This window comes from Prinia subflava, chromosome 2 (assembly GCF_021018805.1).
Source record: "Prinia subflava isolate CZ2003 ecotype Zambia chromosome 2, Cam_Psub_1.2, whole genome shotgun sequence".
Taxonomy (NCBI): domain Eukaryota; kingdom Metazoa; phylum Chordata; class Aves; order Passeriformes; family Cisticolidae; genus Prinia; species Prinia subflava.
The window spans coordinates 69059059-69086981 of NC_086248.1; the positions used below are offsets into that span (position 1 = coordinate 69059059).

The following is a 27923-nucleotide window of genomic DNA, read 5'->3' on the forward strand; positions in this document are numbered from 1 at the left end:
ACATCTTAGGAAAATGAATTTAAATGGTCATTTATGTCCTTTCTATGCTGCAGCCTGGATTACTACTTTTACTGCTGTATTTAGATATGCATACATGTACAAGCATGCTGTATGGCAGGTGTCAATCTTCTGACAGCATCCTGTGTGCTGAATGTTAATACAGGCAGAAAGGTCACAAGGGGCAAATGAAGCAAATGTTTTACAACAGGATTTTTTTAAGATATAGTGCATAGCCATGATTCTGTAAGACTATTCTAAACAAAGGGGAATGGCACATTTGCTGTAGTCAAAAATCAGGGCAGAAAATTTCCGTTCAGATATGTGCTTTGTCTGGCTAACATACTTAAAAAAGCAGGGCCAGAGCCTGACTGCCTAGAGAGAATGAAAATTATTCTGCCCAGTTGCCATTATTTACAATAAAAAATATTATATGAAGGCATAATCAAACAATTTTCAGTAGATATGCTGTCATTCACACAAATTTAAATTAGTGTTTTGACATATGCTAATAATGGCAGGGATGATGCAGACTTGTCTTCTTTTTCAGCTTCTGGTTTGTTTGCATCAAACATGCAAAGAAATTGGATAGTTCTATTTCCTGGGTAAAACTGCATTAAAAATATTCTAAGTCGACCAAGAAATGAATGATGTACCTTGCTACTTATTGCTTTACTTTATTTAAAATAAATACATGAATAAAAATATTAAGATGTCAATTTTATTTATAAAGTAAGCATTCAGAAGAGAAGCTTTAAGTTCACATCACACCAAACAACAGACACTCCTCCCCTCTTTTATACATTCAGGATCAAAAAACCCCAGGTGCAACAAGGTAATTCCTTACTTTGAGGTATCAACAGGTTGAGGATTAAAGTTCCCATCTGAATCCATTGAAGACTGTTTTTCCATCATGTTGACATAATTTGATTCCATATAATCTGGAGGTAAGGCCCCTGCAACTGCACTCAGGCAAGGCAAAGCCAATTTGAACAGCTCTTGTTCATACTTCTGTGGAACACACAGGGGACAGAAAGTGAGCAGTGAATGGGAACTTTCAACACCACCGGTGAAACTGATGCACCTATAGACAAAACCAAGCAGCCAGAGAATGGCTTTCTTACTCAGTGTGAAACTGATTGTTTGTTCTGAAAATAAAGAAAACTGACTGTCCAAAGCAGATAGATAGATGCAAATCTTAATCTTGCACAAGTAAATGGGAAGACTGTTGACTTCACTGGTGGCAACACTAAACATGTTTCAGATGCTGAGAATACAGCTCAGCAGAGGAATACGTATGGCATTCCTTAATATTCAGATTTGAAATTCAACTCATAAAATTTTAAGCAAGTTTGTTAAAAATAGTTACAGAATGAATAATAAATACATACCGAGACATATTATTAAACTTCTGTTGAACACAGAATGGACTCAAGGGTGCTGAAAGTACAACTACTAAACAGAGAAGTGCACAGATCTGTACAGATACATCTCCTGATTATTGTTTTAGTGTTATAATTTTTTTAATTAGGAGATGAAAATGCTATACCTACATTAAATTGGAAGCTATTAGAGGAAGATTTAAATTTACTAAAGCCCGTATTTTTTTCCTTCGAAGTGGATGATGCAGTGTTGATATAAACTGAGTAAAAATTACAGATTAAAGAAAAAATATTACATAATAAGGGTTTTGTAATAGGATACTAAAAGTATTTACCTTTTGAGATAAAGCATCAAAAATACCCCAGAACAACTTTCTAGATAAATGAAGTTCTTCTTCTGAGGCAGCACCAAAGTTACCCCATCCACTTGGCAAACAATAATACTTCCAGCATCTTTCATAATGATTTGTCAGTAACTGAAACAGAACATATTTTGAAAGCAAATAGAGATATAACTGCTGAAGTTCTTCTATTCTGGCACTCAAACATTACACAGGAGCTACCAGAAAAAATTCTGTACTTTTATCAATAAGCCATCCTGTATATGCATTTTTTAAATCACTGGTGCATAGACACCCAGAATAAGCAGTTTTTTCTTCCTTGTTTCAATACCATTTTGCAAAGCTTTTCTGAAAATACTGAAAGTCAGTCAGTAGAGAGATGACATGACTTCCTTTTTTCCTGTCTGAACAAACTTCAAAATGTAAAATGCAGACTTTTATAACACAAATGTGTATATATGCATAAATAAAGACAGGAGTTAAAAAAAACCCCAACACCACATCTGATATGTAGAAGTGAGGATTTTGATAGCCAAAAATATAATCTTGATACTGCACTGTTGATTTACATTTTCAAAGGATCAGGAAAAAAGTTCCAAAACAATACATGGAGTGTGTGTATATATAAATATATATATTCATATTTAAATAATCTATTAATATAGATTTACTATTTGAATCGTTGGATAATTAAAGAAAAAATGCAGATAAGAACTTAGATGCATATAAGATGTAAAAAGACAGAAGTTTTATCATTTATGTAGAACCACAGGAGTTTCAGAAACATGCACTCTAAGAGTCAAATACATATTTGAAAAATACGTAATGGCCAGAAAAGTTTGCTTTTGGACTACATGTGGATAGTAATATATACAAATATGTTTTTAAACCTAGTCAAGAAAGTAAAGGTAGGTTTAGTCTTACAGAAATCCCTGATGAAGCACTAAATATTATTTAAGAGGCAATAAAAACAAGGCGGTCCTGTTCAAAAATGTCTGAACCATATGGAATACAGGAACAACATCACAGATTTGAATTTTTATGCTGCTTAAAACCTGAGGCAATTTTTTACCGTAGAAACCAGCGAATGTATTCACAGTAGATAGCACTGTATTCTGATTTGCCTTCATCATTTTCTCTTCTCTTCCCATTCCAGATTAGATTTCAGATGCCTGATTAACTTACAGCTGCCTCTTTACATTACTATAACTGGGTTTCCAGCACAAGCTTGTAAGGAATGCACACTACAATACTTTCAAATCAGAAACACAGCCCATATGGGCAGGAGTCCCTTGTTAAATCACGGGAAATCAGTTTACTGTCAGTGAAACCTTTTAAAAGTTACAGGTCTATCTCGAGATAAAGAGTTCAATTTCCTCAGAAGCTCCTATTAGTCTTTCAGGTGGCAGTGGACAAAATCCTTTGCCCATGCTAACATCAGGGTTCTCTTCACATCTGTATTCTTCCAAAGCCCGACTAGCCAAAATGATCCAATTATTATTTCCTTACTGCTCAGTTCAGCAACAAGAGCAGCTCACTATAGTCATGACCCTTGGTATAATAAAATCTGTTCTTTTAGATGAACAGATGTCAAGGAGCTGGGTTTGTTTCTTCTCCACTCAAAAAAAACCAAACCCCAAAGCACTACAGCCATACAGGAAGTGCCAAGTTACTATTTGGTTTTAGTAACACATAAAATGCTATAATGCATTAGAAGGGTCCCCTTCAGGGCAGTATACTAAATTATCAACTGTTTTTTCTCACACAGACATGCAAGAATGGCTGCTCCAGAATCTTTAGTTTAATTTAGGATTTCTGCGGGGGGCATAACCAAATTATGAAGTCCTTGGCAGGAGTTCAACAGCAGGCCCTGGCTTTGAGATTAACAATTTAAATTCCTCTTCTTACATCAGAGTTGTAGATGTGCTGGTGTGCTCTTGAAGCATAAAATATATTAAATAAGAAAACATTATGTATCTAATTCAAAGCTGTGGTAGGAAAGCATTAAAAAGAACTGCTGAAAAACAGTAGGGAAGGTGTGGTACCAAATGTTTATTAAAACTGATGATGATATCAGGAATCTTTAAAGAATGTGCCAGCTCCAAAAGGAAAAAAATTCATTTTTCTTATGCATTAGGAATCAGAATAAAAAGATACAGCTAAACTTTTGGGAGCTGAAAACAAAATGCAACATTACTCCTGTACATTATTACTTTACAGATTTCCAGGCACCAACAGAAAAAGAGTCCTTTTTTCCAAGAGCAAGGAAAACCAATGCCAAGGCAAAAAGTAAGGGCACATACAAACTGTAAATTGTTGTGTTTTGTGCACTGGATTCTGCACCCTGCCTGCAAGGTTTTTTCTAGTCTATTTTCACAAGGGCTGAAACAAACAGGAAATAATTAAAGAAGAAGCAAACATTAGACCCAGACTTCATAGTTCCACATGGATGGATGCAAATTAGAGTGAACTTCTCCCAGAGCAATAATTTAAAAACTATGGGTTTAGATTAGTGCAGAGCAGAAATAACATAACAAAGATTACAGAGAATCTTCTCCATGCAACTATTTTCTGTTGCATTCCATCATAAAGAATGCTGTTAGATACTAATATTTACTTTTACCTTGAGAGGCATCTTTGCGTGTTCATTTAACAGAGGTACATCAAATACTAATCTCCTCAGCAAATGTTGCATCATGGAAGGTCGCAACTGCCTAAAAGCAGACAAACCATTTCAAAAGGGTGTACCAGAGGAGTTTCATGTAAATAATGGATAAATACATTAAAGTAACATATCGGTTCTATGCTGTTAAAAATTCTTCAAAGGCATAAAATAGTAAGATTCTACTTGTGGCACCGGGGACCCAGACAAAAGCAAACAAGTTTACACCAAAGAAAATATGCTGAATAAGCTGCAAATCAAATGCTTCAAAGAAGCCAAGAAAACATCTGATCTACAGACAGAGAAAAACAGAAAAAAACCTTGAATTTTGATAATGTGTATTAGGATCACCATGCCCATGAGAAAAGTATATAATGTTAATTTCTTGTAATATATCTCAATGACTCCTAAAACATCCTGGAAACTAATGAAGACATAAGAGCACTATCTCTTTAGATGTGCTAAACAAGACACAGGAGAGGGCACCAGCTGGAAGGACAAAAGAAATTGCTATAGTACAAATTTTAGAATGGCATGGACATTAAAGCTTTCCAGATAAATAGTAAAATCTGGTCAATTTTATTGGTTCCTATCAAACATATATATATATTAAATGGTCATTTAAAATACCATTGAATGTGATATATTTTTTACACATCTTTTACAGAATTATAATATAAATGTCTATCATTTCTGAGCACATTTTCACACTATGCAAAAAAAGAAAAAAAATTGTCGTGAAATACTAGAAAAACCAAACCAAATTCTCTGGTGAACTGAAAGCCTAAATGTTAACTGTAATTAGAACTTGAATTTATATTTGCCTAGTCAGCTTCTCATAATTGAGCCTGCAGATTTATTAAAAATTGGATAATAACCAACTGGTTTTGACCCTGCAGACACACAAACAAAATCTGTCCCAAAGCGGTTCAGTAAAGAGACATAACAATACTAATCATTGATTAGGATTTCAAATGGAACACACCACAAATAAATCTCTACATAGAATTCGATAAGTTAGAATATCAACCACAAATCTGCACAGCTAAAATTATTTAAATGGCAATTCAGTGCTTGTATAAGTCCACAATTCCAGAGATTTGTCTTTTTGCACCCTCTTAGTTAATCACCAAGGTTTTAATTTAAAAGATTTGGTGATGGCAGAATAACTGAGGACTGAATGAATGAGAACTGATGAATGACTGGTGATTAATAAAGCTGCAAATTTAATACAGTATATTTAAAATTATCATAATCATCTGATGGGGAAAAAAAACCCTTAATTATGTTATGGTGGCATAGTTCTGCATTCCTATATTATGAATATCACAGATTACTTTATCACTGAGCATTCTTGTACATCCAGGAGTATCTTCTTACCCACAGATAGACAGCAAACACTCTTCAATGGCATCTCGCTGAGCTTTGGTAAGAGAGCATCCCTTTGAGAGTCTGTACACTGTGTGTAACAAGGAATCGATGAGGGAAGCATGGTGCTCTGTGCCAGCAAACAGAGGAGCACATCTGGTCAAGAGAGGCAACACTGCTGTGCAAAGGTATCGATTTAGAGCCAAAGCCATGTCTGTAGCACTTAAAGCAGCCTACAAGTTAAATGGGACAGAAATTAGACTTGTCTCATCAGTGTGGATACAACTAAAATAAATTGTTGGTTTTGTTCTGAGGTTATAAAACACAGAAATAGTTCCAAAACTCAGAAATGAGGATATGATACCTACTAGAGGTAGATGCTTACCTTCTTCTGCTGCTTTTAAAGTCTCATAGATAGCAGGTTTTTTGTTTGTTTTTAATGAATGAAAACAAAAACAATAAGTGTAGCCATTCAACAACAAAATAATTTTCAAGATTATATTGAAGAATGTCGTAGTTGCTAAACAGAACCCTCCAAAAACAGGTAATACAAGTCAGTATCTTCTTGCTATGGACAAGGCCAAGTTCCATGTGAGTTAAAAATCCTCACCTGCTCTTTCTTAAGTATCTGGCAGAAAAGGACCTGGGGGTATTGGTTGACAGATGAACACGAACTTGTGCCCAAGTGGCCAAGAAGGTTGATGTCATCCTGGTTTGTATCAGCAATAGTGTGGCCAGCAGTGATCATCACCCTATACCCAGCACTGGTGAGGCCACACCTTCAACCTCCAGTTTTGGGCCCCTCACTGCAAGAAGGTGCTGGAGCATGCTGGAGCACGTCCAGAGAAGGGCAATGGAGCTGGTGAAGGCTCGGGAACACAAGTCTCGTGAGGAACAAGTGAGGGAGCTGGAGATGTTTAGCCTGGATAAAAGGAGGCTCAGAGCCCTTATCACTCTCTACAACTGCCTGAAAGGAGGTAGTGATGTGTCAGTCTCTTCTCCCAAGCAATGAGACAGAACAGGAGGAAATGGCCGAAAGTTACACAAGGGGAGGTTTGGATTAGATATCAGGAAAAAAAAATCTTGAGAAAGGGTTGTCAAGCATTGGGTTGTCAAGCATTGGAACAGGCTGCCCAGGTAAGTTATGGAGTCATAATTTGGAAGTGTGAAAAAAACAAAAATCCTAAAAGTGGATATGGCACTTGAGGGTATGGTTTAATGGTGAACATGGTGGTGGTGCTAGGTTGACAGATGGACTTTATAATCTGGCATTAAGAATTTTATGATTCTATGATCCTAAATAACAACATTATTTTCAGAAAAAAAAAAAAGTTGTCATAATAGTTTAAATAGGAAAACCAAATTTCATGTGTTAGCCCTCACAATGGCTCTCTAAATCTAAGCTTTCTGAACCAAGACAGCTAAATAAAATTAGATGGAAATAAGACTCACAGAAAGAAAAAACAAAAACAAACAAAAAACCCCAGTAACACTGAGGAGGAACTAAAATAGAAAGGTAGTAATTTTCTATATAACAGTGTAGGTGTCCTTAACAAATTCACAGAGATGAACACTTTCTGTCTATCTCCGGAAAGAGGCTCCTGGCTGCTTTATTGGCAGCTCATCTGATTTTGATTCCATAGCACTTGGGCAAAGGCATTGCAACTTTTATAGATAAGGGTACCAGAGCAAGTTCTTCATAAGTGAGCATTTCACTGGATGATGCATCTCTAAGTATTATCAAAGCTCAGCAACAACATGCAGTTCAGCCAGCATTTGAGAAAGGCAGAAGATGTGAAGACAAAAAATGGGGTGAAAAATGCTGTCATATTCAATAAGGTAAGAGAACCAAAACAAGAACAGACTGAAACCATTACCGTGTCTAATGAGGCAGCAGCACGAAGGTCTGGCAGAAAGCCAACTTCAAGAAGGTGTAGAAGAAAATCCTGGTCCTCAATTCCATAGACCCTGTCAAGGAACAAAACCATGGCTGCCTTGTGATCTGGGCAAAACCCCGCAGACATGTCAGGTTCCACCACAGTACCATCTAAAAGGAAGAAATAAGACTTCAGTGACAAGGACCCTCCTTCAGCAGACTAGGCAGTCATGCTGCTACTTGAGCTTTTGAGTCTCTGTTAACATCTAGGCATCTTCCCCACATTTTTGTTACACAAAAGAAATATATTTGCAGTTAAATGAAAAAGAATGCACAAGGCAAATTCTATCCAGAGACCTCAAAGTCCCTGCATGCTTTTCTGTTCATGCTTTGTGTATTAAGAGATTCTTAACAGTTGATATTCTAAATGTTAAGTACCTAAAACATAATAATTAACCCACATAACTACCTAGTCCTCAGCAGAAGCAGATGAAAAGTAAAAATTTCAAGAAATATTTTAAAACTTTGGTACTTTCATTTTGGAGAGTAAACAAGCACTTCTGTATCTATGAGCTGCAGTTTGCTACTAAGAGCTCATCTATAGATCCATCCCTATTTGGAACATACATCCGTAATAGTAAAATACACTGATTAATCTTTTTATGTCTTCTACTGTAACCTATCAGAAAACCTTGTGCTGTGAGTGTCTAAACAATCCAGGTTGCATTTATAATGTTTTCTCTCCTGACACACAAAAAAGCAGAGGTAATCCCTTTCCTTTTTATGTAGATGCTAACATAGCACCCACAATTGCAGTCAATTTTATATAGGCAACAAAAACAAAGAAACGCATTTGCCTATGTATGTCACACCTATCTCTTCACCATAGTTGCTGGAGAACAACTCTGGTGTCTTAGTAAGGTCTGCTAGAAACAATTGATGGGGTTAGAACAGCAATGGCTAAGGATTATGCTATTGAGAAATGAGACTGCAGTATTTTAAAGTAGTTCTAAAACCGGAAAGCATGCATTTTAAAATTCTTTTTAAAGTTGTAATAGATTTTCATAATTCAATGTAACAGGATTTATATCAGTGATTTAGAGGTACATAGAATAGTTGGCTACAGGATGCAGAAAGATATTTGAAACATATATGAGATACATGTGATCTATCTTTTAATTCACATAATAAATAGTTGAATTTCTATTATATTTTAAAAACCTGAAAAAAAAGGTAAGTGTCAATATGTTAAAAAATTACAGATCATAAGAATAGGAGAGAAGAAAAAAATGTAGAAAAATCTTACCTTTTGCTATGGTTGGCATGTGGAAAGCAATACTGATTACTCCCACCAAATCTTCAAGTGGAATCAAAGACCGTAGAATTGATCTGATTCTAATGGCTTCTCCTTTACCAGCATGGATTAGCTAATAAAAAGACAAATAAAAATTTAGTAAGATCTTCTTTTTATCTTTTATACAAAAGAAAACCTGCTCCCAATATTGCATTCTAATTAACAAAGTAAATTTCTTGCCATCTGCATCAATTTGCTGTAGTTTGGATGCAAATGTACAAAGTCCAAAAATCTACGTTTGCTTATTAAATAAAACTAAGTTTATTTTCAGAACAGAAATTAGGTAAAGCAGGTGAACAAAGCCTTAAAATGTAGTAGCATATGGTTTGAGGGGTGGGGAGGGAAACAAAAGCAGATTTTTCAGGTTGTAAAAATCAGGGGTTTTGTCCTGGTCAAATAAGACACTTTCAAGTATCTCAATTGTTCGTTTTTGAAAAAAGGCAGAAAGACAGGAAGAAGACAAGACAATTTTTTAAAATTTAAATTAAACAGGTATTTGTACACTGACCTTTTGAACTACATATATCTCTCCTCTCTCAAGTTATCAATCCCTGCACAAATCTGACACTGATCTATACTAATGTATATAAATTAGGGCACATTTCAGGATGAAATGAGAAACTGTGTATAACTAAATTTATGATTAATAATAATGTATATTAAATCATAAACAACAAATATTTTCAAATAGTTTCAGTCTCTTACAAAATAAGAGGTAAAGTTTTTATAGTGTTTCTAATTCTTTGTATCTAATGCCTGAAAGTGACATCTTTGCTTTGAGAAGGTTTGTTGGTGTGAATAGATTTTGAGATACTGATGTGTATGCCAAGTGTAATGCTTATCTCTACATTTTAAAAGACTGTTATAATATTTACATTTCACATGCAACTTAGAAAGTCTGTTTAAAATAAGTATATGAAGAATAAAACCTTAGTTTATATAAAGAAAGTCACTCCACACCATCCCAGTAAAAAGGGACTTTTGAGAAAGTTTACTGTCACAATGGACAGTCAAATCAAAACAAAAACCAAAAAAAGCAAGGGAATAATTCCTTTTAAAAGAACAGTTTCTGAGTATCTTTTTTCCCCCTTGCCAATCAGCAGAACAAGACATTATGTCCACTAAGATACTATGTAGCCATACCACTGTTTTAATTCCTGATAACATGATACTGAGAAAAAAAAGGAACAGCAAACCAGTGATCAGTAAAACAACTATGCCTTTACCTTCCAGTGCACAAAGACGTAAAACTTACATGCATTTCAGGGGCACAACGTCCTAAGAGATCAATCAAGGCAGCATAAAAGGTCATGATTGCATTTCCCATGTGAATAGTGTCATCTTCTTGTTCTTCTATTTCACTGTAATTAGTTAGATGTTACAACAAATAAAAGATACAAAAAAGAAAAAAAATAACATTTTTAACAACAGTAATAAATAAAGAAAATCTGCTCATAGGTGTAACAGCTTACAGAGAGTGGCATCTGTGAACAAATGGACTTACAGCAGACTAAGACAGAATGTATTTTGTCCCTAAAAGATTGCAGCAACATCTCCATTGTAACCACTGGTACCATTTATCTGTGTCATTATGCATCAGTGGACTGACTCTTAATGGAATGAAGAAGAACAAACAGAATTCTAGAGATGTATTAATATTCAGAGAGAGTTAGATAAATTAAAAGTGCAGAGGAAGCACTGTTTGGCAAAAGATAAATCTCTCCAACAGAGAATCCAAGGAAATATGACCTGATGATCTACGTGTTAAAGCAAAGAAGTCATTTCACATCTAAGATTACAAAACAAATAAACAAATATGATGTCAATGTAAGCAATTCTACTGCACCTACAGGGTTTTACTAGATCCATTACTTGGGGAAGGTCCATCTCTTGTTCGATCTTCTGATATTTGTATTGCCTCCTCCATGGCAGCAAGCAACCCATTGCCTCCTTCTCCTCTTAGTGCAGGGCCAAAACATTCAGGTCGGCGAATAAGCAGTCTGACTACAACATTAGCATTCTCCTCCACACTCTCTCCTACCACACAGAACAAATACCAAGATACAAGATTGTATCAAAAAGAGTTCTGAAATATAATCAGAAAAAGGTACACAGAAGAGCAGAATGCAAATACTTTTTACTACGAAACAGTTTAAACAGCACAACAAGTTATATAAACACATACACACCTGTACTACTGCAATGAAATGAATATATACTATATTACTGCAGTGAAATGAAAAAAACCACATTTTAATTCAAAATTAATTAGAGCCAAGGAATTAACTATCCAGTAAAAGATGTTTAAAGCATCACTGAAACTAATGAATTTTAGTAAAGATTCAGTCAAGTGCAAGGGTTAATGAGCAATATAATTGCTTGAACACTAAAACTGGACTAGCTAAGTCTTCATAAAAAGATAGGGGTTTGGCTCTCCATCTACTATGAATTTATCACAAAAATATTTAGGACTCTCTGCTCTACTTCCAAAGGAGACATGGGCATTTCATACACCAAAGCTGGATCAAAAAAATGGGGCACAGGTTCACAGGACCCTAGATACCCATTCACAAGTCATATAAGTTAATGTGTGTCTGGAATAATTCTACTCTTTCTGCATGTTCTTTTAATTCACAGTCACTTACCAAGGTGGTTTGTGTTACTATTTAAAATGAAAAACTTATTTGAATATTGGAGGAAGTTATAAAATGTTTAGGCTTCTACTCTACCATTGCAAAAAACAGCAAAACGAAGAAAATCCAAATATCGTTCTCCTTCAACGGGATTCCATCCGATGTCTGGGTAGCCTTTACAAATCAACAAAGGACAACTCTGCAACCCACATCCAGCCAAGTAGCGAACCACCTAAAAGCAAAACAAGATGAAAAAGATATTAGTTGTGAAAAAGAAAAGAAGTACAGCTTCAAAGGGAAGCATCCTCATACATTGTCAGGATATGGTATCTGCAATCTCTTACCCCTAACAAAAACATATCACGCTTTGGGCAAATCAGAAGAGTAGTCTCTTTCTTAGTTCACTTTCCCAGTCTTTTCCTACTCCTGCCACGAACTACAAGACCTACTTATCTCAATCCCATCATTCCTCTCTCTAGACTTTTGCTTTGCTGTTATCTCATTTCACTTGGAACTCTGTGCATAACAAATTAGTCAATTTTGCAATATTCCCCAATCACACACCATCCATAATCAAAACCACATTTTTTGTTTTATAAAGAATGAAAGGTCTACTCCTTTAATATGACCATTCATTTTCATTTGCCTTTTTTCTTCCTTTCTTTTTTAAACACACAGCAGTAACACTCCCTCTAATTCAGGACTATAGGCTCAGTAGTAGTTTTCATTTGGCCTTATCCTTTCTGAACTGTAAGAATTGTAAGCACAGCCTTTGGCCAGTACGGACAGCTTCTTCTTGCTGAGCACTTATAAGAATGGTAAGACTGACAATGTCCTTTTAAACACACAAGGTCCATCTTCCCATTCCAAGACAGGAACACCTGCACTTTTACTACTCCTGACAGATGTTTTCCTATGAAGATTATATCATCTCCAGAATCTGAGGTCTTCAAAAAGCAATTGGATATTGCAATTCCTCTGTCTTTTCTAATGAAAAAGTTTTTAATGTCTACCTTGAATCTTTTCATTATTTAACCTGCTTTTTTTATCCACTACTGACAGAGTAACTATTGTTCCATTTCTCCTTGAAGCAGCAGTTCACACGTACTACACAACTGTCACAGGTTCTCTTAAGTGTTTTATTCCTTGGTGTAATTAATCCAAATTTCTTCAACTTTTCTGAAACAGGTTTAAATGTTAGGGGAAAATATGACAGATATAGACAGATATCTCTATGAAAATTTGTCATATATTATAATAACTTGTCACAAAGCTCCTAGTAATCCCTATTGCCTTATGTCACCACTGCATGTCACCATTCAAAAGAAAAACAAAGAAAGATTTTAGCAATGAAGTTTTGTCGGACATGGACTCCACTACTGCAAAATTAAGAGCTGCCCTTGAAACAATTCCTTTTGGCTTCAACTGTGTGTGTAATCACTGTAAACTCAGTTCAACTCTTCAGACCACCAGCAGAAAGAACAACCAACCAGATGCTCAGTCTTCCCCTGAAAAGTACCACAAACTCCTATATAATCTTGGATTTTGCTTACTCCAAGAAACTGGCATCTTCTCTCTACAGGGGAAAGAAAAATATTTGATGAAGAAGCTACCAACCTTCTCCAGATCAGGCTCCCTTAAAGCCAGAGCAAGTTCATTGTTATCCATTACAGACGCTGCGGCAACATCTAAAGGAGTTGACCCTCGCATAGAAGGAGAGGCTGTTAAAATAACATTTAGTTTTAACACCAATTTAATAAACCCCAACAAATTCATAGGAAACACATGAACTTTTTTTTAATAAGATGCAACATTTTGTCATTAGTTAGCACATCAGTATAAATACATAATTTATATACCTCCGTTTATAATAAATCATGAGGCACTTGCATGAAATTTGACACTGATATGAAATGAAAATACAATATGAATGGTCAAGCTAAGAACAGGTTATCTTAAATATTCCTCTTCTTATCACATACTTTGTTTTAAGATCTCATTCTCATTTTCCTGACACAACTCTCTTTTGAGGAAAATGCAGTAATGATTTTATGTCTAATACATGGACATGCCACCAAATCCATTGAAATACAAAATATTTTTATGCTTCAAAATATAAGATAATAAGTTGTGTATTTCTCTTAAAAATGGCAGTAAATATAGAATTAGAAAAATCTAAGATTTTCATACATTTGATTTGTGCTCTCCCCCTTCAAAAAGATTTTGGGTTTACAGTTCTGTTCTATTCCTTTACATTTATACATTTGTGATCATTTAAAAAATTACCATGTTAATAACTAAATAGTTATATATTGTCAATTTCAAGTACTAAATTAAATAAGGATAAATGTATTTCCTCTACAAAACGTCAGGCGAGAAAAGGAAAACAAAAATGTTAAGAAAGTTTCAAGGTTCATTTCTGGGCATCTCATCATGCAAATAATCAAGCAAATGAGTTCTGTGTTTTTCCCACTGCCATAGTTGAGTACGGATGACTACACAGAAAAAAGTGTACGGCTGCAAGCATGAGCAGTGAGAGGTAAGCCTTAATGAAATGCTGCCAAAAGTTATTATCAATGATTCTCTTTGTAAAAATAGGAATGTATTCTGTTCCTCAAAATCAGCAACTAACCACTAAGTCTCTCTGACTGTTGAGGCATATACAACAGAGTGTACTAAATTAGCTTAATTTAATGTTGCTGTCAGGGGAATTGTCCAGAGTTCACAATACAGTTAATGAAGATATTCTGCACCAGAAATAGGAGAAACTTCAATACATAGTGAGTAAACAGAGGGATGCAGAAAAATACAGGTGGTTTCATATGTAAATCAGCAGGAATTTTAAAATTTTATTTTAATACCTACCAAGACCAACACTGCTGTTTTCCAATAAATAGCTAAGATGATCAAACATAGCTTTTTGATTCTGCCTGCTGATGCGGCAAAAATAACATAGGAAACGACAGCAGTTTGCCACCATCTTTGGGAAAGTGATTTCCTTAGAAACAAACAAAAACAGATTTAAGTTCAAACTCTAATAAAGACATATAGCATGCAAAGAATCATTTATTTAAAGCCTTTTAACATACTAATATGTACGTGTTGTACTCATTGCCCCTCAGGGAAATCAACTGCTTAGGTTTCTCACTGGAATCTACAGGACTTTCTCAGGTAATTATTAACACCTTAAGCTTCAAAGATCAAGGTATAAGCTTTGAAAACTAAAGCTGGGATCACCTACATTCCAGGTTCAAACATGAAAGGTCTATACTCAGTTTCATAGACTAATACTGGGTTGTTTTTTAATCAGTTAATAAAAAGTTTTCTCCTTTAAAACATAATAAGCATAGAAAGTGCTACTGTTTTTTCTTTAAAGCATCTGAAATTACAACGCTAATAATAACTTCCTCTGGAATGGAAGGACAGATTCTTCTAATAAACTCTGAACTATTAGTTAATGGAAATTAAGATCTTATGATCCAAGTACCTCCAGTGACAGCTCAGCACTTCATAGGAAAAAGCTTTGAACAGCTCTATCCTAAACTCATTGCCTTCTAACAGTAAATTGCTTTACCTTGGATTCTCCTCCACCAAGCACATTCACCATCACTTCCATGACAGTTTCATGCATGCCTAAAGCTCTCATGAGATTTGGATGTTGGTAAAATACTTTATTATTCATGATGTCTCTACAGGAAAACAAAATAAAAAAATGTTATGGACCAGTAGTTCACCTATTATGTTATTTGCAAAGCTGATTTGGTTTTTTGTGTGCAATTCTTCACCACCTCCTTAAGTAAAAAATTACCTCATGGACTTTTCCCATTGAGTTTCAATCTTTCCTGTCTGTTTTTCTATGCACATTGTGGAAGAATGTGACCTTTGTTTTCCCATAATACGGTTAGTACACTAATTAACCCTTGATTACACTGGAAAAGAAGACTCTTTCATTTTCATTAGAAATACCATTCAGCCCTAAAACTATGTTCTGACAAGAACATCATATTATTTTAAATAATATGCTATAATATTTTAAATTTTAAATTCAATTATGCAATATTTTTGACACAAAATCCTTTTTAGATTATTGAAATGTTGAGACATTTGCTATCTGCTATTGAAAACAATAAAAAAAAGCCTAGGGGAAAGAGATATCCAGCTATCTTCTAAGTGTCAAAACCAGAAGCTGCACAAATATTATTCAGGAGTTCAACAGAACTGTTCTCTTCTACAGATTTCATCAGAAGAGATTTTCATATTTTAAAATCAGACTTTAGATCATAATGTCAATATTTTATTTGACATGGTATATCCAATAAAAATGTCTAGTTTAAAGAGTAATTAAATTTCTAAAAACTATAATTACTCTTGAAATCAAATACAACCCATAAATAACTGTGAAAGCAATTAGGTCATGGAAGAAAAGGATTAGCAGGTCACTAGAGAAAATACTGTTGGCAACTGTTCAAACTTCACTGAACATTTTAAACAGTCTTGTTTTTTTTTTTTTCTTCCTGACCTAAAACTCCTTCACTCAGGCAAGGAAAATTCAGCCTTTTAAAAGATGAGACATGAAGAAGACTTTTTGACATTGTGGTTTTGACTCCCAGTAATTATTTTCCTACAGCCTAAAACAGAACTTCGTATCAGTGATGATGCCTCCAAAAGCTGTCTCATCTCCTTTCTGCACTAATGCTTCAGGCTTGTCAAAATAGCTCAATGGTATCAATCTTCCAAAACATTCTAAACTCCCATTTTTCTGCAGCAGCTTTTTTTTAACAGAAAGCAGTACAGAAAGTCAAAATGTCACTCCAAGGGCTGGCCAGCAACCTTGCCGTACTTTGCAAATTACATCCACTTCCACTGTTCTGTTAAACTGTGAATTGTATTATAAAATGTCACACTTAGGGAAAAAAAGTCTTAACAGCATTTCTGAGGAAACTGAATTTTAAAGCAGCAATAAGTAAGTAAGTAAGTAAGTAAGTAAATTGAAGTAAGACTTCAATTTCTCAGCTGAAAGAAAGGAATACCACTCAGTCAAAAAAATAGGATTTCTGAATAGATGCTGGAGCTCAGGTTCGCCTATGAAAGGTAGGAATAGCACAGCTGGGTAACTTACAAGCTATACAAGGCTTCATAGATACTACCAAGAAAGGTGATAGGAAGAGGTAGTGAGAACATTCACCTAACACCAGACTTCTGTGTATCAGCAAAAACACTGTTAACATCAAATAGATTCAGAAAATCTTGGTTCTAAATGCACAGTAGAAAATATTGAGGAAAAATGTGTATAAGGACTAAACACAGAACATGACATGAAAAACAAATCTAGTAATCACTCAGTCATTTTAGACTTCATAAACTGGACTGAAATTAAACATTTTCAATTTGTATAAAAAGGTAGATTTAGAAATACCAGTACTTCATGTCTCTTGACAAATGCCAGGCCTTGCCTTTTGCCAAAGCCTTACCATGAGTACGCCAAAGACTTAAACAATCATGAAACACTGAGGAGACCTGCTGGTAACCTAAGAAGCAGGCATTGTTTATAATGACAATAAAAAAATTATGTATAGACATTATTTGGATATTTGAGGTTTTCAGTAAGCTTAAAAAAACCAAAAAAGTATTCTGCACAACAAAAGCTTTGCTTCTGCTTGCCTTCCTGGCACTCTTTATATAAGGCTGACATTGGTTTTCTCTGCTCTTGCTGACTGGAAATTTTCAATAGATCACAGCTGATGCTTGGTAGCAAAAGATCTCTTTGAAAAACATGAGAGGAAAAAACCAATCAATCATGTTTGCTTTACTGTTTCCTTCATTTGACATCTTTATTACCCTATATTTAATATTATTAATCACATAATTAGGAAGAGTAAGTGTGTGAACTACTTCTTTGCTTAAACATACCATCTACATTTAGTGCAATAAAAAGGATGGCATATGTACAGACATGGGTAGGCACAATCCATTAGCTGAGTGTTGTGGGAAATCATATGTGTCAAGAGCCAGTAGTCAGTGGATTCATGAAAAATGGAGAGTATTCTTGACAGGATTCTTCACAGCCATACTATTTAAAATGTAGTAATAAGACAGGTTCTGATAACATAAAGTATTACATACATCTTTTCAACTTTTTTCAGAAGTCTTACAAATGTCAAATGGTTCTCCCCCCATATGATACATGTAATGCTGCAGAGGCTTTACCTTACTGCTGAGGATACTATATAATTGAGAGCAGTGTCTGCATTTAAACCCACATTCAGATCCAAACTTCATGTACAACTTGGGCCATAACCATATAGCAAATAACAAAAAAATCTGTAAATAAAGAGAAGTTACACTCCAGTTATTTACCCCAATCCACGAATCATAAGCTTCTCCTCTTCCTTCCCCATTCTGACACTGAGCAAGGAACGGATTTGGCCAAGGGATGCCAGAAGATTGATGGTGTCCTCCACAGACACGCTATTTATGGTGTAGGTCTTCGGCAGGGCTCGAACCAGGCCACCAATACCATCATACTGGCGATGCAGCAACACAAACATGGCCCTCACTAACTCTGGGTCTTCTATCACTGACTCCTGGGCCCAGCGCACCATCGTGTCCGAAATCAGCTGCTGGAGAGTAGCTGTGATGAAAATAAATAAATCACAGAATTATCATTAACTGTTCATCTCCCTGCTGCTAGTCCCTCAGAACCCGCTATGCAACATGGACTGGAATGAATTCAATTCCTACAAAGCATCTTTTTCTTGGTATTTCTTTAGCAGTATATCTAGAAAGAAAAATAAAACTACACGAAAGAAGCAGACATATCTCAAAACCAAAAGCCTATGCTAAAAATTAAAATTAAGCCCAAAAAATATGAAGACATACAGGATGCTCACGAAGTCACCAGATTTATTTCTGTATATTGCTTTCAATATTTTTCTATGAATATAGGTCTGAGAGATCTTTTAGCCTATTATGAAGCAAGGCTATAAAACTATACTGGTAGCATATGTAAATTATATTTATTTACATGTCTAAGCTCTGTATCCACTCAAAGTTTTATAATGTACACAACAAAATAATTTAACTTACTGCTTTGCCAAACAAAAAGGCCCTTCAAAAGAAATACAGACACTAATATTAAATAAATGGCAAATCATCATTTGCATATTTGCAGTTCAGTCTCTAATGAAGCAAGAAACCTGTATCTGGTAGTGTCACTGGTAACCTTTACTAGCTGAGATATATGATGTTTGGGAAAGATACGTTGATATAGACAAGCTATGTAATTGCACTTAAGGTAATTCCAGGTTAACTCAAACTAACCAAAAAGAAAAGTACTAACAGAAAGATACTGAAGAAATAGGTATTCACAGAAAATAGAACGTTTAACAAAGAAGAGAATTTGTGTTAATACAGGGAAAGGGCAAAAAATAGTAGTTGTAATGTATTCATTGTTACTGTCCAGGCACTGTAGTGTAGGTGTTTCCACTGACACATAGTATAGCAATTTTTAAGAATAAAACCACTTTTAAAATAAGGAAAAAGATGAAATGTGTCTGGGCTAATATTCCAGGATGACTGAAATTAATTGATAACATGAAGGGACACAATGCTAAGTTTTTTGTGTGGGTTGGATTGTTGTTGTTTTGTAATGAAGAATCCCAGGAGCAGGCAAACACTGTGTTCCTGCAATACTGCATTTCACCTACCTGTGGGTCTGTTTGTTTAATATAATAGTCTTTCTACAAATATGAGAAAGAGAGAATCAAGTTTTATAGAATTTTTATGCTTACTATAAGGAAAAAAGGAAGAGGTAAGATTCATCACCAGATTCTGCATGGGCCTAGCCTCTAATTATCACATAAAAAATAAGGACATTTGAAACCACCATGTACCATAAAAAACAGGGGAAAAAAGATAAAAAATAAAAGCAACAAGGACAAATAAAAAGATAAATAAAATTTAAATAGTCAGTTGGCACCAACTGCAGAACTAGGATGCCACTGGCAGCGATTCTTATCAAGCAAAAAGGCAGAAAGTATCAGAAAAAATGACAGAACAGCAGTTACACTCAGCAACTCTGAATGTTAGGTTGGTTGGGGAGGCTTCTGCCAATTACAGTCTAATTGCAGACTATTCCATATGGTGATCTCCCTGCAAATACTGATTTGAAACTGCTGCAGCTGAGGACATTTTCATAAAGCAGGACCTTGCTACAATTACTAGGTCTGCACTAATTCTATTAAAAGCAAGATACAATCTGAAAAAATTTGTGAACCGACAAAGGATATGGGGCAAAAGTGCCACTAAAAGAAATTTTCCTCTACATCCCACTGGGAAACAAATCTGCCTAATAAATCTATGTGCTTGTTTTGAGTTAAGCTACAAACTTTAAGGTGCACAGATATTTCACTAAAAATAAAAAACCCTTGTTTTGGCTGAAAATGTGTGAAGAACTTCCTGGTTTGCTTCTTTTCCCTTTTGTAAGTAAGTTGCAATAAACTGATTTAATTTTGCTTACAGGATGTCTTATCATCCTCATCAACTGCCTTCTCAGCTTGTTTCTTCTTCAAATATGTAACTTTTTCCATAAGGTGTAGGAGGCGACCCCTAATGGTTGAATCACTGTTGCCATCCAAGGTTCCATCTTCATCTAGTTCAATTCCTAAAATTTAAAAAAAAATGCACAAAATAGTGAAAGAATACAATTAAACAAGCTACAGACATCTTGTGTGTACAAACATAATAAAACTGAACTGTTGTTCTGCTCTGAGAGTTTTATATGGGACATGCTTAATCACCATTAGGAACAAGTATAGAACAGGAATATGGGCCAAGCAGGAAAGAGCAGATAAGGATCAGGTAACCTCAGCAATTTAGCATACAAATTGTGCGATGTTATACACAAAACATAGAATAAATATATTTCCCCCAGTATGCATTTTTCCCCACTGATACTGAGGCCCGTGTTTTTGACATATGTAGCTCAAAAGTGAAGATATAGTCCCTTATATATTATAGTCCCAGAAATACAGTGTGGTTGAAGTGATAGTAGAAAAGATTTTTAGGTAAAACATCTGAAAGAAGTGAAAATACGAGTGTTACAACAAACATGTTTTCCAGTAAGCTGTCAGAACAAAGTAGCCACCCTCACAATACAGTGCTCTTTCTTGACATTACTATAGCAAGCTATAAAAATGTAAAACTGATTAATGCGAAGATTCGCAGAACAGCTGTGTTTGGAATGAGCTTTTAAAGTCCAGCCTTCCAGCTCAAAACAAGTTCAACTAGGGCAAGTTTCCCAGGACCATGTCCAGTGAGGTTTTGAGTATCTCCTAAGGTAAAGAGACTCCACAACCTCTCTGAGCAACCTATTCTTGAGTTCCACCAGCCTATAGTAACAAACAAGTAGAATTTCCTGATTTTCAATTTGTGTCACTAGACATCTCTGAGGAAAGTCTAAGCCTTCTTAACTCCCCCTGCCCAACAGGTATTTATATACGTTGATACTGTCCCCCTTTGAGCTTCCTCTTCAAGTTAAACAACCCCAGTCCTCTCATTCTCTCCTTGTACAAAAGATGGTCCAAGAATTTAACTGTCTTTGATGAGGCCTCTCTGGCCTCACTCCAGTATGGCCATGTCTCTCTTGTACTGAAGACCCCAGCTTTTGTGCAAAGCTACTTTCCAGTTTGGTCCCCAGCCTGTCCTTGCTGCAGGCATTATTCCTTCCCAGGTGCAGGACTTTATACTTCAACGCTGAATTTCACAGGATTTTTATCAGCTCATTTCTCTTATTTTTAAACCTATAGATTTAAGACCACATTGCACAGGAATTCAAAATCTTGACCTCTACCTATTACATTAAGTCCAAGTGAAAATGTCATTCAACCATTTTCTAGATTTTTTAGTTTCCAAATTAAGTTCTGAAGTTAAGATTTTCATGGAGAGTTCTTTAGCAGCCTTGAATTTAATAGGATGTTTCGTCATGACATAACATCATTCTTCTCAACTTAGTGCATCTGGCTCTAGTTGTCTGATTTTTTTGCATTAGATGCAATTCCATTTCTTTTAAAAGTTATTTTGTTACTTTGTTGTCACAGGGCAATTGATGCTACACTAGGCAATGATCATCAGTAAATTCCTGTTACACACTAAATCGTATTACAAAATTATTTGGACGGCAGTCACCTCAACCAAACTAATTAAATTAAAGACACTGAAATGTCTTTTCACTTGGAACACAGAGATGGTCCAAAATTACACAAATGAAATGTCTGTTTTTCCACAGTTATGCTACTCCCTGAGCTCTAGTTGTGCTTTTTTGACTTGAAAACTTTCAATACATTGTTTCTCAATCATTCCAAAAAATGTGAATCCCCAAGTGGTAGCTGACTAAGCAAGCAAACATTGGGCTTCGGATGCATAACTGTTTGACCTCTTTTGCAATATAGAGTAATTAGTTCTGCTCTATGATAATGCATCCTCTGACACACAAAATTAATTTTATACTCACAGATAATGCGAATTCCTATTTTCCTCCACAAGAAAAAGGTAACAAAAAAACTATGTTAAGTAATTTGAACAGAGAATGATGGAAAACAACTAAAGAAAAATGGAAATAATCAAAAGATAAAGCTTGTTTTCTTTTCAAATATTAATCTAAATATTTATTTCACTGCATTTTCTGTTACCAAACACAAGAAAAATACTGAAAAGCTGGAAAGTATCCAACAATGACCCACTGATATCTGGACTGCTTGCCCCGTAAGGAGAGAAAGAAGGAACTGAGTTGGTCAGCCTGCAAAGCAGACACTTACGAAGCAAAATATACAGCATTCCCTTCTAGTTTAGCCAGATAAAGATATTTCCTTGGTTTTGACTACAAGCCAATTATCTTTATTTGATATTGTTTATAATTTGTACAGTGTAATTTACAGACTATTCAGTTGATGTTTCTTACATAAAAAGACTTATAAAAATTGCTTCTAAAGCTAATATAATTTAAAAAGTAAAAATATTCAGTAACAAGACGTACCACAGTGCGTCATTAGGTCTTCATGGAAATCTAAGAGTTGATCCCGAATTTCTTCAGGGCAAGGACAATCACTTTTATCATCTTTAAAGTTCAGCAGCATGTTAATCTTAGAGAATACAAAGAAAAGACAAATTACACTGATCCCAAAAGGAAAAACCTTCAAATCAAACAGAACTCTTCAACATAAAAAGCAAATAAACTGCAGCAAGAAAGAAACTGTTCACTGTAAGATGTACCTGTTCTTGAGGAGGGGATCGAAACTCTTTTGTTTTTCTAGCTGTCAGGGCAGCAGACATGTTCAAGGCCTGCATCACTTCATTGTACCGGAAGCGTTGATTCTCTTGGAGCTTGGCCACAAAATCATCGGAAAATGCTACAATGGCTTCTATCCTGTGTCGTACTTGGCAATCACACAGGTACTGGAGTAGGTGACACATCTGAGAAAACAGTATTGTGAGAGACATGAGCTGGCAAGCTAAGAAATATCTTCTGCATATTACCCAACTAAGGATGGATTTCCTACAGCAGCAGTTACTATCAAACAAAGTGTCCGGATCATTTAATGCTGTTATTCCCTACACATAAAGCAATCTCACACCAGGAATATCTGGCACCTGCAAGGGATTAATGTGCCTCAGACATAAAAAAAGCTACAAGATAATGGATTTACCCTTTTCTTCCAGGGAATCTCCTTTGTGTTTGGGCCCATAAAAATGAGGAATCCATTATCAGTGGCATTGAGCAAATATTTATTTTCAATTAAACCATAGTTGCTTGATCTATGCTGAGCAAGTTTATTTCATCAAAGAGATACTAAATCTTCTAACTTTTTGTAAGGAAATTACCTCTCTATTTAACTAAAAATTTTATTTCAAAATGCTTTATTCCTTGAAAGATAAATTACCACATGAGGAAAATGAGAACAACCACTATCAAAACAGTATTTTTACCTGTAATTTAACAGGTTCTGGAAGTTTCATCTGAAGGAGTCCTTCCTTTGGCATTTGCTCCCCTCTGGTTTCTTCCTCTCCTTCCTCTGACTTGAGCTCATCTGAACCGAACTCCTTCTCTGAGAAATCAATTTCATCCTCCTGGCTCATTGCTTCTTTGAAAACCCGGGGCTCAATCAACTGCAAGATGTGTTTCAGATCCTCATTGTGGAAGATTCCCATAATTAGGAGGGTATAAAAGAGCTTGATGAGAGGGACAAACAGAAATTCTGTAGAACCTCCAACTGGATCTCTGACATGGAGGCTTCCCTCCTGGACAGCTTCCGTCAGCATCTCTATGGTCTTGGCCTTCAGAATTTCCAGAGGGAATTCAGGACTGAACTGAAAGCATTCACTGCTAATGCTTACAAAACTCGGAGAGGAAAACTGCATTCTTGGCCTTAACGAAGTGCTAAGTCCTATACCGGGAAGGCCGTGTTTTTTGTTTTCATCAGGAAACAAAGTAATACTCTTGGTTTCATCTGTCATTGGAACTATGAATTCATTATTCATCATCAGCCTGGCAGTTGCATAGGTATTGAGATGGATGTCAATGAGCAAGTCATAATATCCTGCACGCAGTAATCCTGGCATGTATTTATTCTCAATTGCATAGAGGAGCTGAGATTCATCCACATGGCTACACAGAGCATGGGCCACTCGGTTGTTGCCTAAAGCACAAACAGCCGAATACAATCGGAGGGTGTGGTAGTGAAATTTCAGCAATTCTTCTTGTTCTGTCAGCTCTAAAATATCAATTGTTCTGCAGAGAAGAAAAAAAAACAACATAGTAAATCCCATACGCAAAAATATTTTTGAAGGGATTCAAACTTCTCCCTAAGGATAACATCAGCACAGTATCAGTTCCAGGGATGGGCTTTTTCCACATTTCAGCTTTCACGTCAGAAACACTGTCATTGTAATAATCAAGACTAATAACAAAGTTGAATCTCAAATTTATTCAAGTCACTCCTAAAATCATTAGTTAAACTACTTTCCGTGGGGAAAAAATCCAAACTATTTACTTAACACAGTATGTTTTCATACTACAAAGAATTCACAAGAATTAGGGTTTTAAAACCAGTCGGGGTTAAGATATTTATATTATTTACTGGTTTTAAATCTGAGGGTGCAAAGTGGCAACAGACTAACCAACACATTTAAAGAGGGTCCAGTGTCGGGGTTCTTGGTGACTTGGTTTTCAGTTTAGCCACTGGCAAAAAGCTCAGACATTTGGGTAACAAGGAAATCACAGAATTAGATTTCTTTAATTGTTTTAATTAAATTAAGGAAAATTAAAGCAATAGAATAATTAAATTGGTCACAAATCTCTACAAAAATAGATTTTTGCTTATTTTATAGATTAATAAAGATAAACAGAGTTTCTTTAATTTTCTTTGCAAATCTGCATATACTATAACATATTTGTATATAGTATATAGAGAGAAATTGGGAGAGGTTGGAAACAGAGTAAAAGAAGGGAGATTTTAAAATGCTGGAAATTTGGATAATTTTTAATATTCGTTAAATCAAAACACACTGTCTATATTCACATGTGTTATAAATACAGAGAAGACCTTGGACCTTTCTTACACAGATGACATTACATGACTAGGTTCATAATCCCAGCATAACTCTGATACATCAACCTGTTTCCCTCAAAACAAACATCAACCTGTTTTCCTCAGGAATATGAAGGGCCATGAACTGCAAAGGATTCAGGCATTGTATCATCCAGCCTTGACGTTCACTGATCCGAGACACATCCACCTTCAAGAAGTGGTTTGGCACTCTGCTCCAAAGCACATGAGTCAGAAACTGGACATGGAGACGTGGAGGACATTGAGAGACCGGGTTTTTGTGTTCACTTTTGAATAATCCAGCAGATAATGGCATTACATTCTGGAAAATTCCAATGGGAGAAACAATCAGTTACCTCATTTTTACCAAACACTGCATTTCTTTTCCAGAAAAATACTCAACATATAGTAAAGTGGAGTAAATGCAGGAAATCAGCATTTTCACTAGGTTTTAAAACAAGCTAGGAACTATTGGAAGACTAGCAGCAAGACAGCATTTTCCATATTTGTTTTTTAATAACAGTCAAATTTGAAATAGAAACTTGAGTGCCACATGTGGTTACTTTCTAAGACTCCATTTTTCTTTTACCTCTTCTGATCTCTTAGACATCCAAGTATCCAAAGCAAGGTAGAAAAATTCAGTTTGGTTTTCCTGTGTTCTGTCTAAACGTACTTTAAAATTTATTTTAAAATTCCAATCAAATTTTTCAGATACACCAATCAACCATGATCCATTTGTAAAATTAAGAGATTTGCTTTACCAACCCAAGTGATTTTGTTTCACCACAAAAGGCAAGATTCAGAAAATTCTGATCCATTTCAACCCTTCTTATTCAATGTACTTTAAATTCATTAAGCATTTAAAACTGAGTTAAGAATAAAAATGGCAATAGTGCAAACACTTGGAATCATAAAAATGTCCCAAATACCAAGACCACATCACAGGAAATAAATGGCAAAAATAAAATAAACTTATTTTATGTGATTTGTTAGTCCTAAACATACAGAAAACCAAGCATTATTTACCTTTATTCTTCCCAATTCAAACTGGAAAACATTGGGGCTTGTGGCTTGAGCAAATACAGCAGGAAACAACTTTGTACTTGGTTCAACCTATATCAAAGGGAAAAATTATTGCCATAACAGTGATAATTATTTGCTCTTACAGTCTTGAACTAAAGCCTCTAATGATGCAGGCTAAGGATTCCGTTTTCCCCCTTCCCACTGCAAGACGACATCAAAAAATACTCACCTGATAGTAGGTGCCCAGTTCCTTGCCATTAGCTGTGAAGGTCAGCAGGCCACTGGCAGCATCAACCAAGCAACCAATCTCCAGACCATTATTGTTACGTCCTTGTCCAGGGCTCAGGCTCTCTCCTGCGCACACCATATAGCAGTTGCTGCGTTTTATACTGAGTGTCAAAAGATAAATTTATTTATGAATGGCGTGCAAAATTTCTGCAACAAACTAAGAGCAAACCTGCATGGCTGCAAACATACAGGGCCTTGTGGCTGAAAACAATGGATCACATCCTAACCACTGCCAAAATTCAATGAAACATGGACATCATAACTGAAAAAATATAAAAACTGAAGATGACAATGTATGAAAACGTTCAAATCAGTTGCAAAATACCAAAGATGAAACTGACTTTGCAAGTCAAAGTTTTAAATCATTTAATGTTAAGCACAACAAAAGCTTCTGGTATGCATAATAAACTGAAATGCTGAGACCGGCTCATGTGCTACTTTTTGGCCTCAAAAGCCAGTATTTACAGGACCATAATTTCAAACTATATAGAAAGCTGCACTATTTTATTTTTCAGTGCCTACTGATTTGACTAGATCAGTAGTTCACTGTTTCTTCACAAGCAAGAGCAGGTAACAATTAACACCTTTTCCTACTACTGCTGTTTTAATTATTTTTTCTATATCAATACAATTACATTAAATTGAGTGGATTTACACTTTATAAATTGCAGGTTGCTTGTATGGGTATAAAATATAGGTATTTTTAAGCAAATCGTAACCAACCTCTCATGAACCTTCCCTTTCTCATCTCCCAGTGTAACTGTGACGGTACGCACTCTGTCCAAGTCAAAGCTTGTGTCATACTGGTGAAAGTCTGATGTAATCCAGCCCACCCAGACATTAGCAGGTTCTTGGCCAGGAAATATTCTCACAGAATAATAGTACTGTCAATAAAAAAAAAAAAAAAAATCTAATTTTCATGTTTGTTCCCCAGTGTATCAGTTTGATTCAGAATTAATTTGCTGCTCTAAATCTGAAAACATGTCATCTCTTCAAAAGCAGCATAGGCTTGTTGAAGTATAATTCACAAGCAAAGCAACAAAGACTACAAACACAGACCAAAAGAAAGACAACAAAATATGCATTTTAAAATAAAAAATGGACAAGATTAAATATGCAGTTTATATGCTTGTATTGAAAGCTTCTGCATCATAGCATTGTAAGCTATATTTCTACAGCAACTGTAGTTTTTATACTGTAGTTTAATACTGTAGTATCTAATATCTTTTAGAAAGAGAACACATCCAGAAGAGGAGTATATGTTTTCCTTTGAACACTGAAGAATGAGTGCTTATGGAGCTGATCTTGTCAGAGAAAGATTACAAAACCTGCACAACACTTTCATTGAAAATCCCATTAAATAAATGTTTAGAAGAATTAGTAGAGATGCTTTCAAAT

The 27923-nt window shown here is 35.4% G+C and overlaps 1 protein-coding gene across 1 annotated transcript in view; it reads right to left on the reverse strand.

Annotated features, from left to right (window-relative positions):
- Positions 1 to 27923, reverse strand: part of RYR2 (ryanodine receptor 2) — a 383210-nt gene that overhangs the window by 106404 nt on the left and 248883 nt on the right. Inside the window, exons 33-53 of the mRNA XM_063390404.1 lie at positions 27249 to 27409; positions 26467 to 26626; positions 26241 to 26327; positions 25310 to 25536; positions 23596 to 24397; positions 22882 to 23082; positions 22646 to 22751; positions 20132 to 20275; positions 17971 to 18244; positions 15188 to 15302; positions 14479 to 14611; positions 13231 to 13334; positions 11710 to 11845; positions 10831 to 11017; positions 10236 to 10341; positions 8933 to 9053; positions 7628 to 7797; positions 5763 to 5983; positions 4344 to 4434; positions 1715 to 1855; positions 845 to 1008 (exon numbers count right to left, since the gene is read on the reverse strand). Coding sequence (XP_063246474.1) covers positions 845 to 1008; positions 1715 to 1855; positions 4344 to 4434; positions 5763 to 5983; positions 7628 to 7797; positions 8933 to 9053; positions 10236 to 10341; positions 10831 to 11017; positions 11710 to 11845; positions 13231 to 13334; positions 14479 to 14611; positions 15188 to 15302; positions 17971 to 18244; positions 20132 to 20275; positions 22646 to 22751; positions 22882 to 23082; positions 23596 to 24397; positions 25310 to 25536; positions 26241 to 26327; positions 26467 to 26626; positions 27249 to 27409 — 3851 coding nt within the window. The remainder of the gene's footprint in view (positions 1 to 844; positions 1009 to 1714; positions 1856 to 4343; positions 4435 to 5762; positions 5984 to 7627; positions 7798 to 8932; positions 9054 to 10235; positions 10342 to 10830; positions 11018 to 11709; positions 11846 to 13230; positions 13335 to 14478; positions 14612 to 15187; positions 15303 to 17970; positions 18245 to 20131; positions 20276 to 22645; positions 22752 to 22881; positions 23083 to 23595; positions 24398 to 25309; positions 25537 to 26240; positions 26328 to 26466; positions 26627 to 27248; positions 27410 to 27923) is intronic.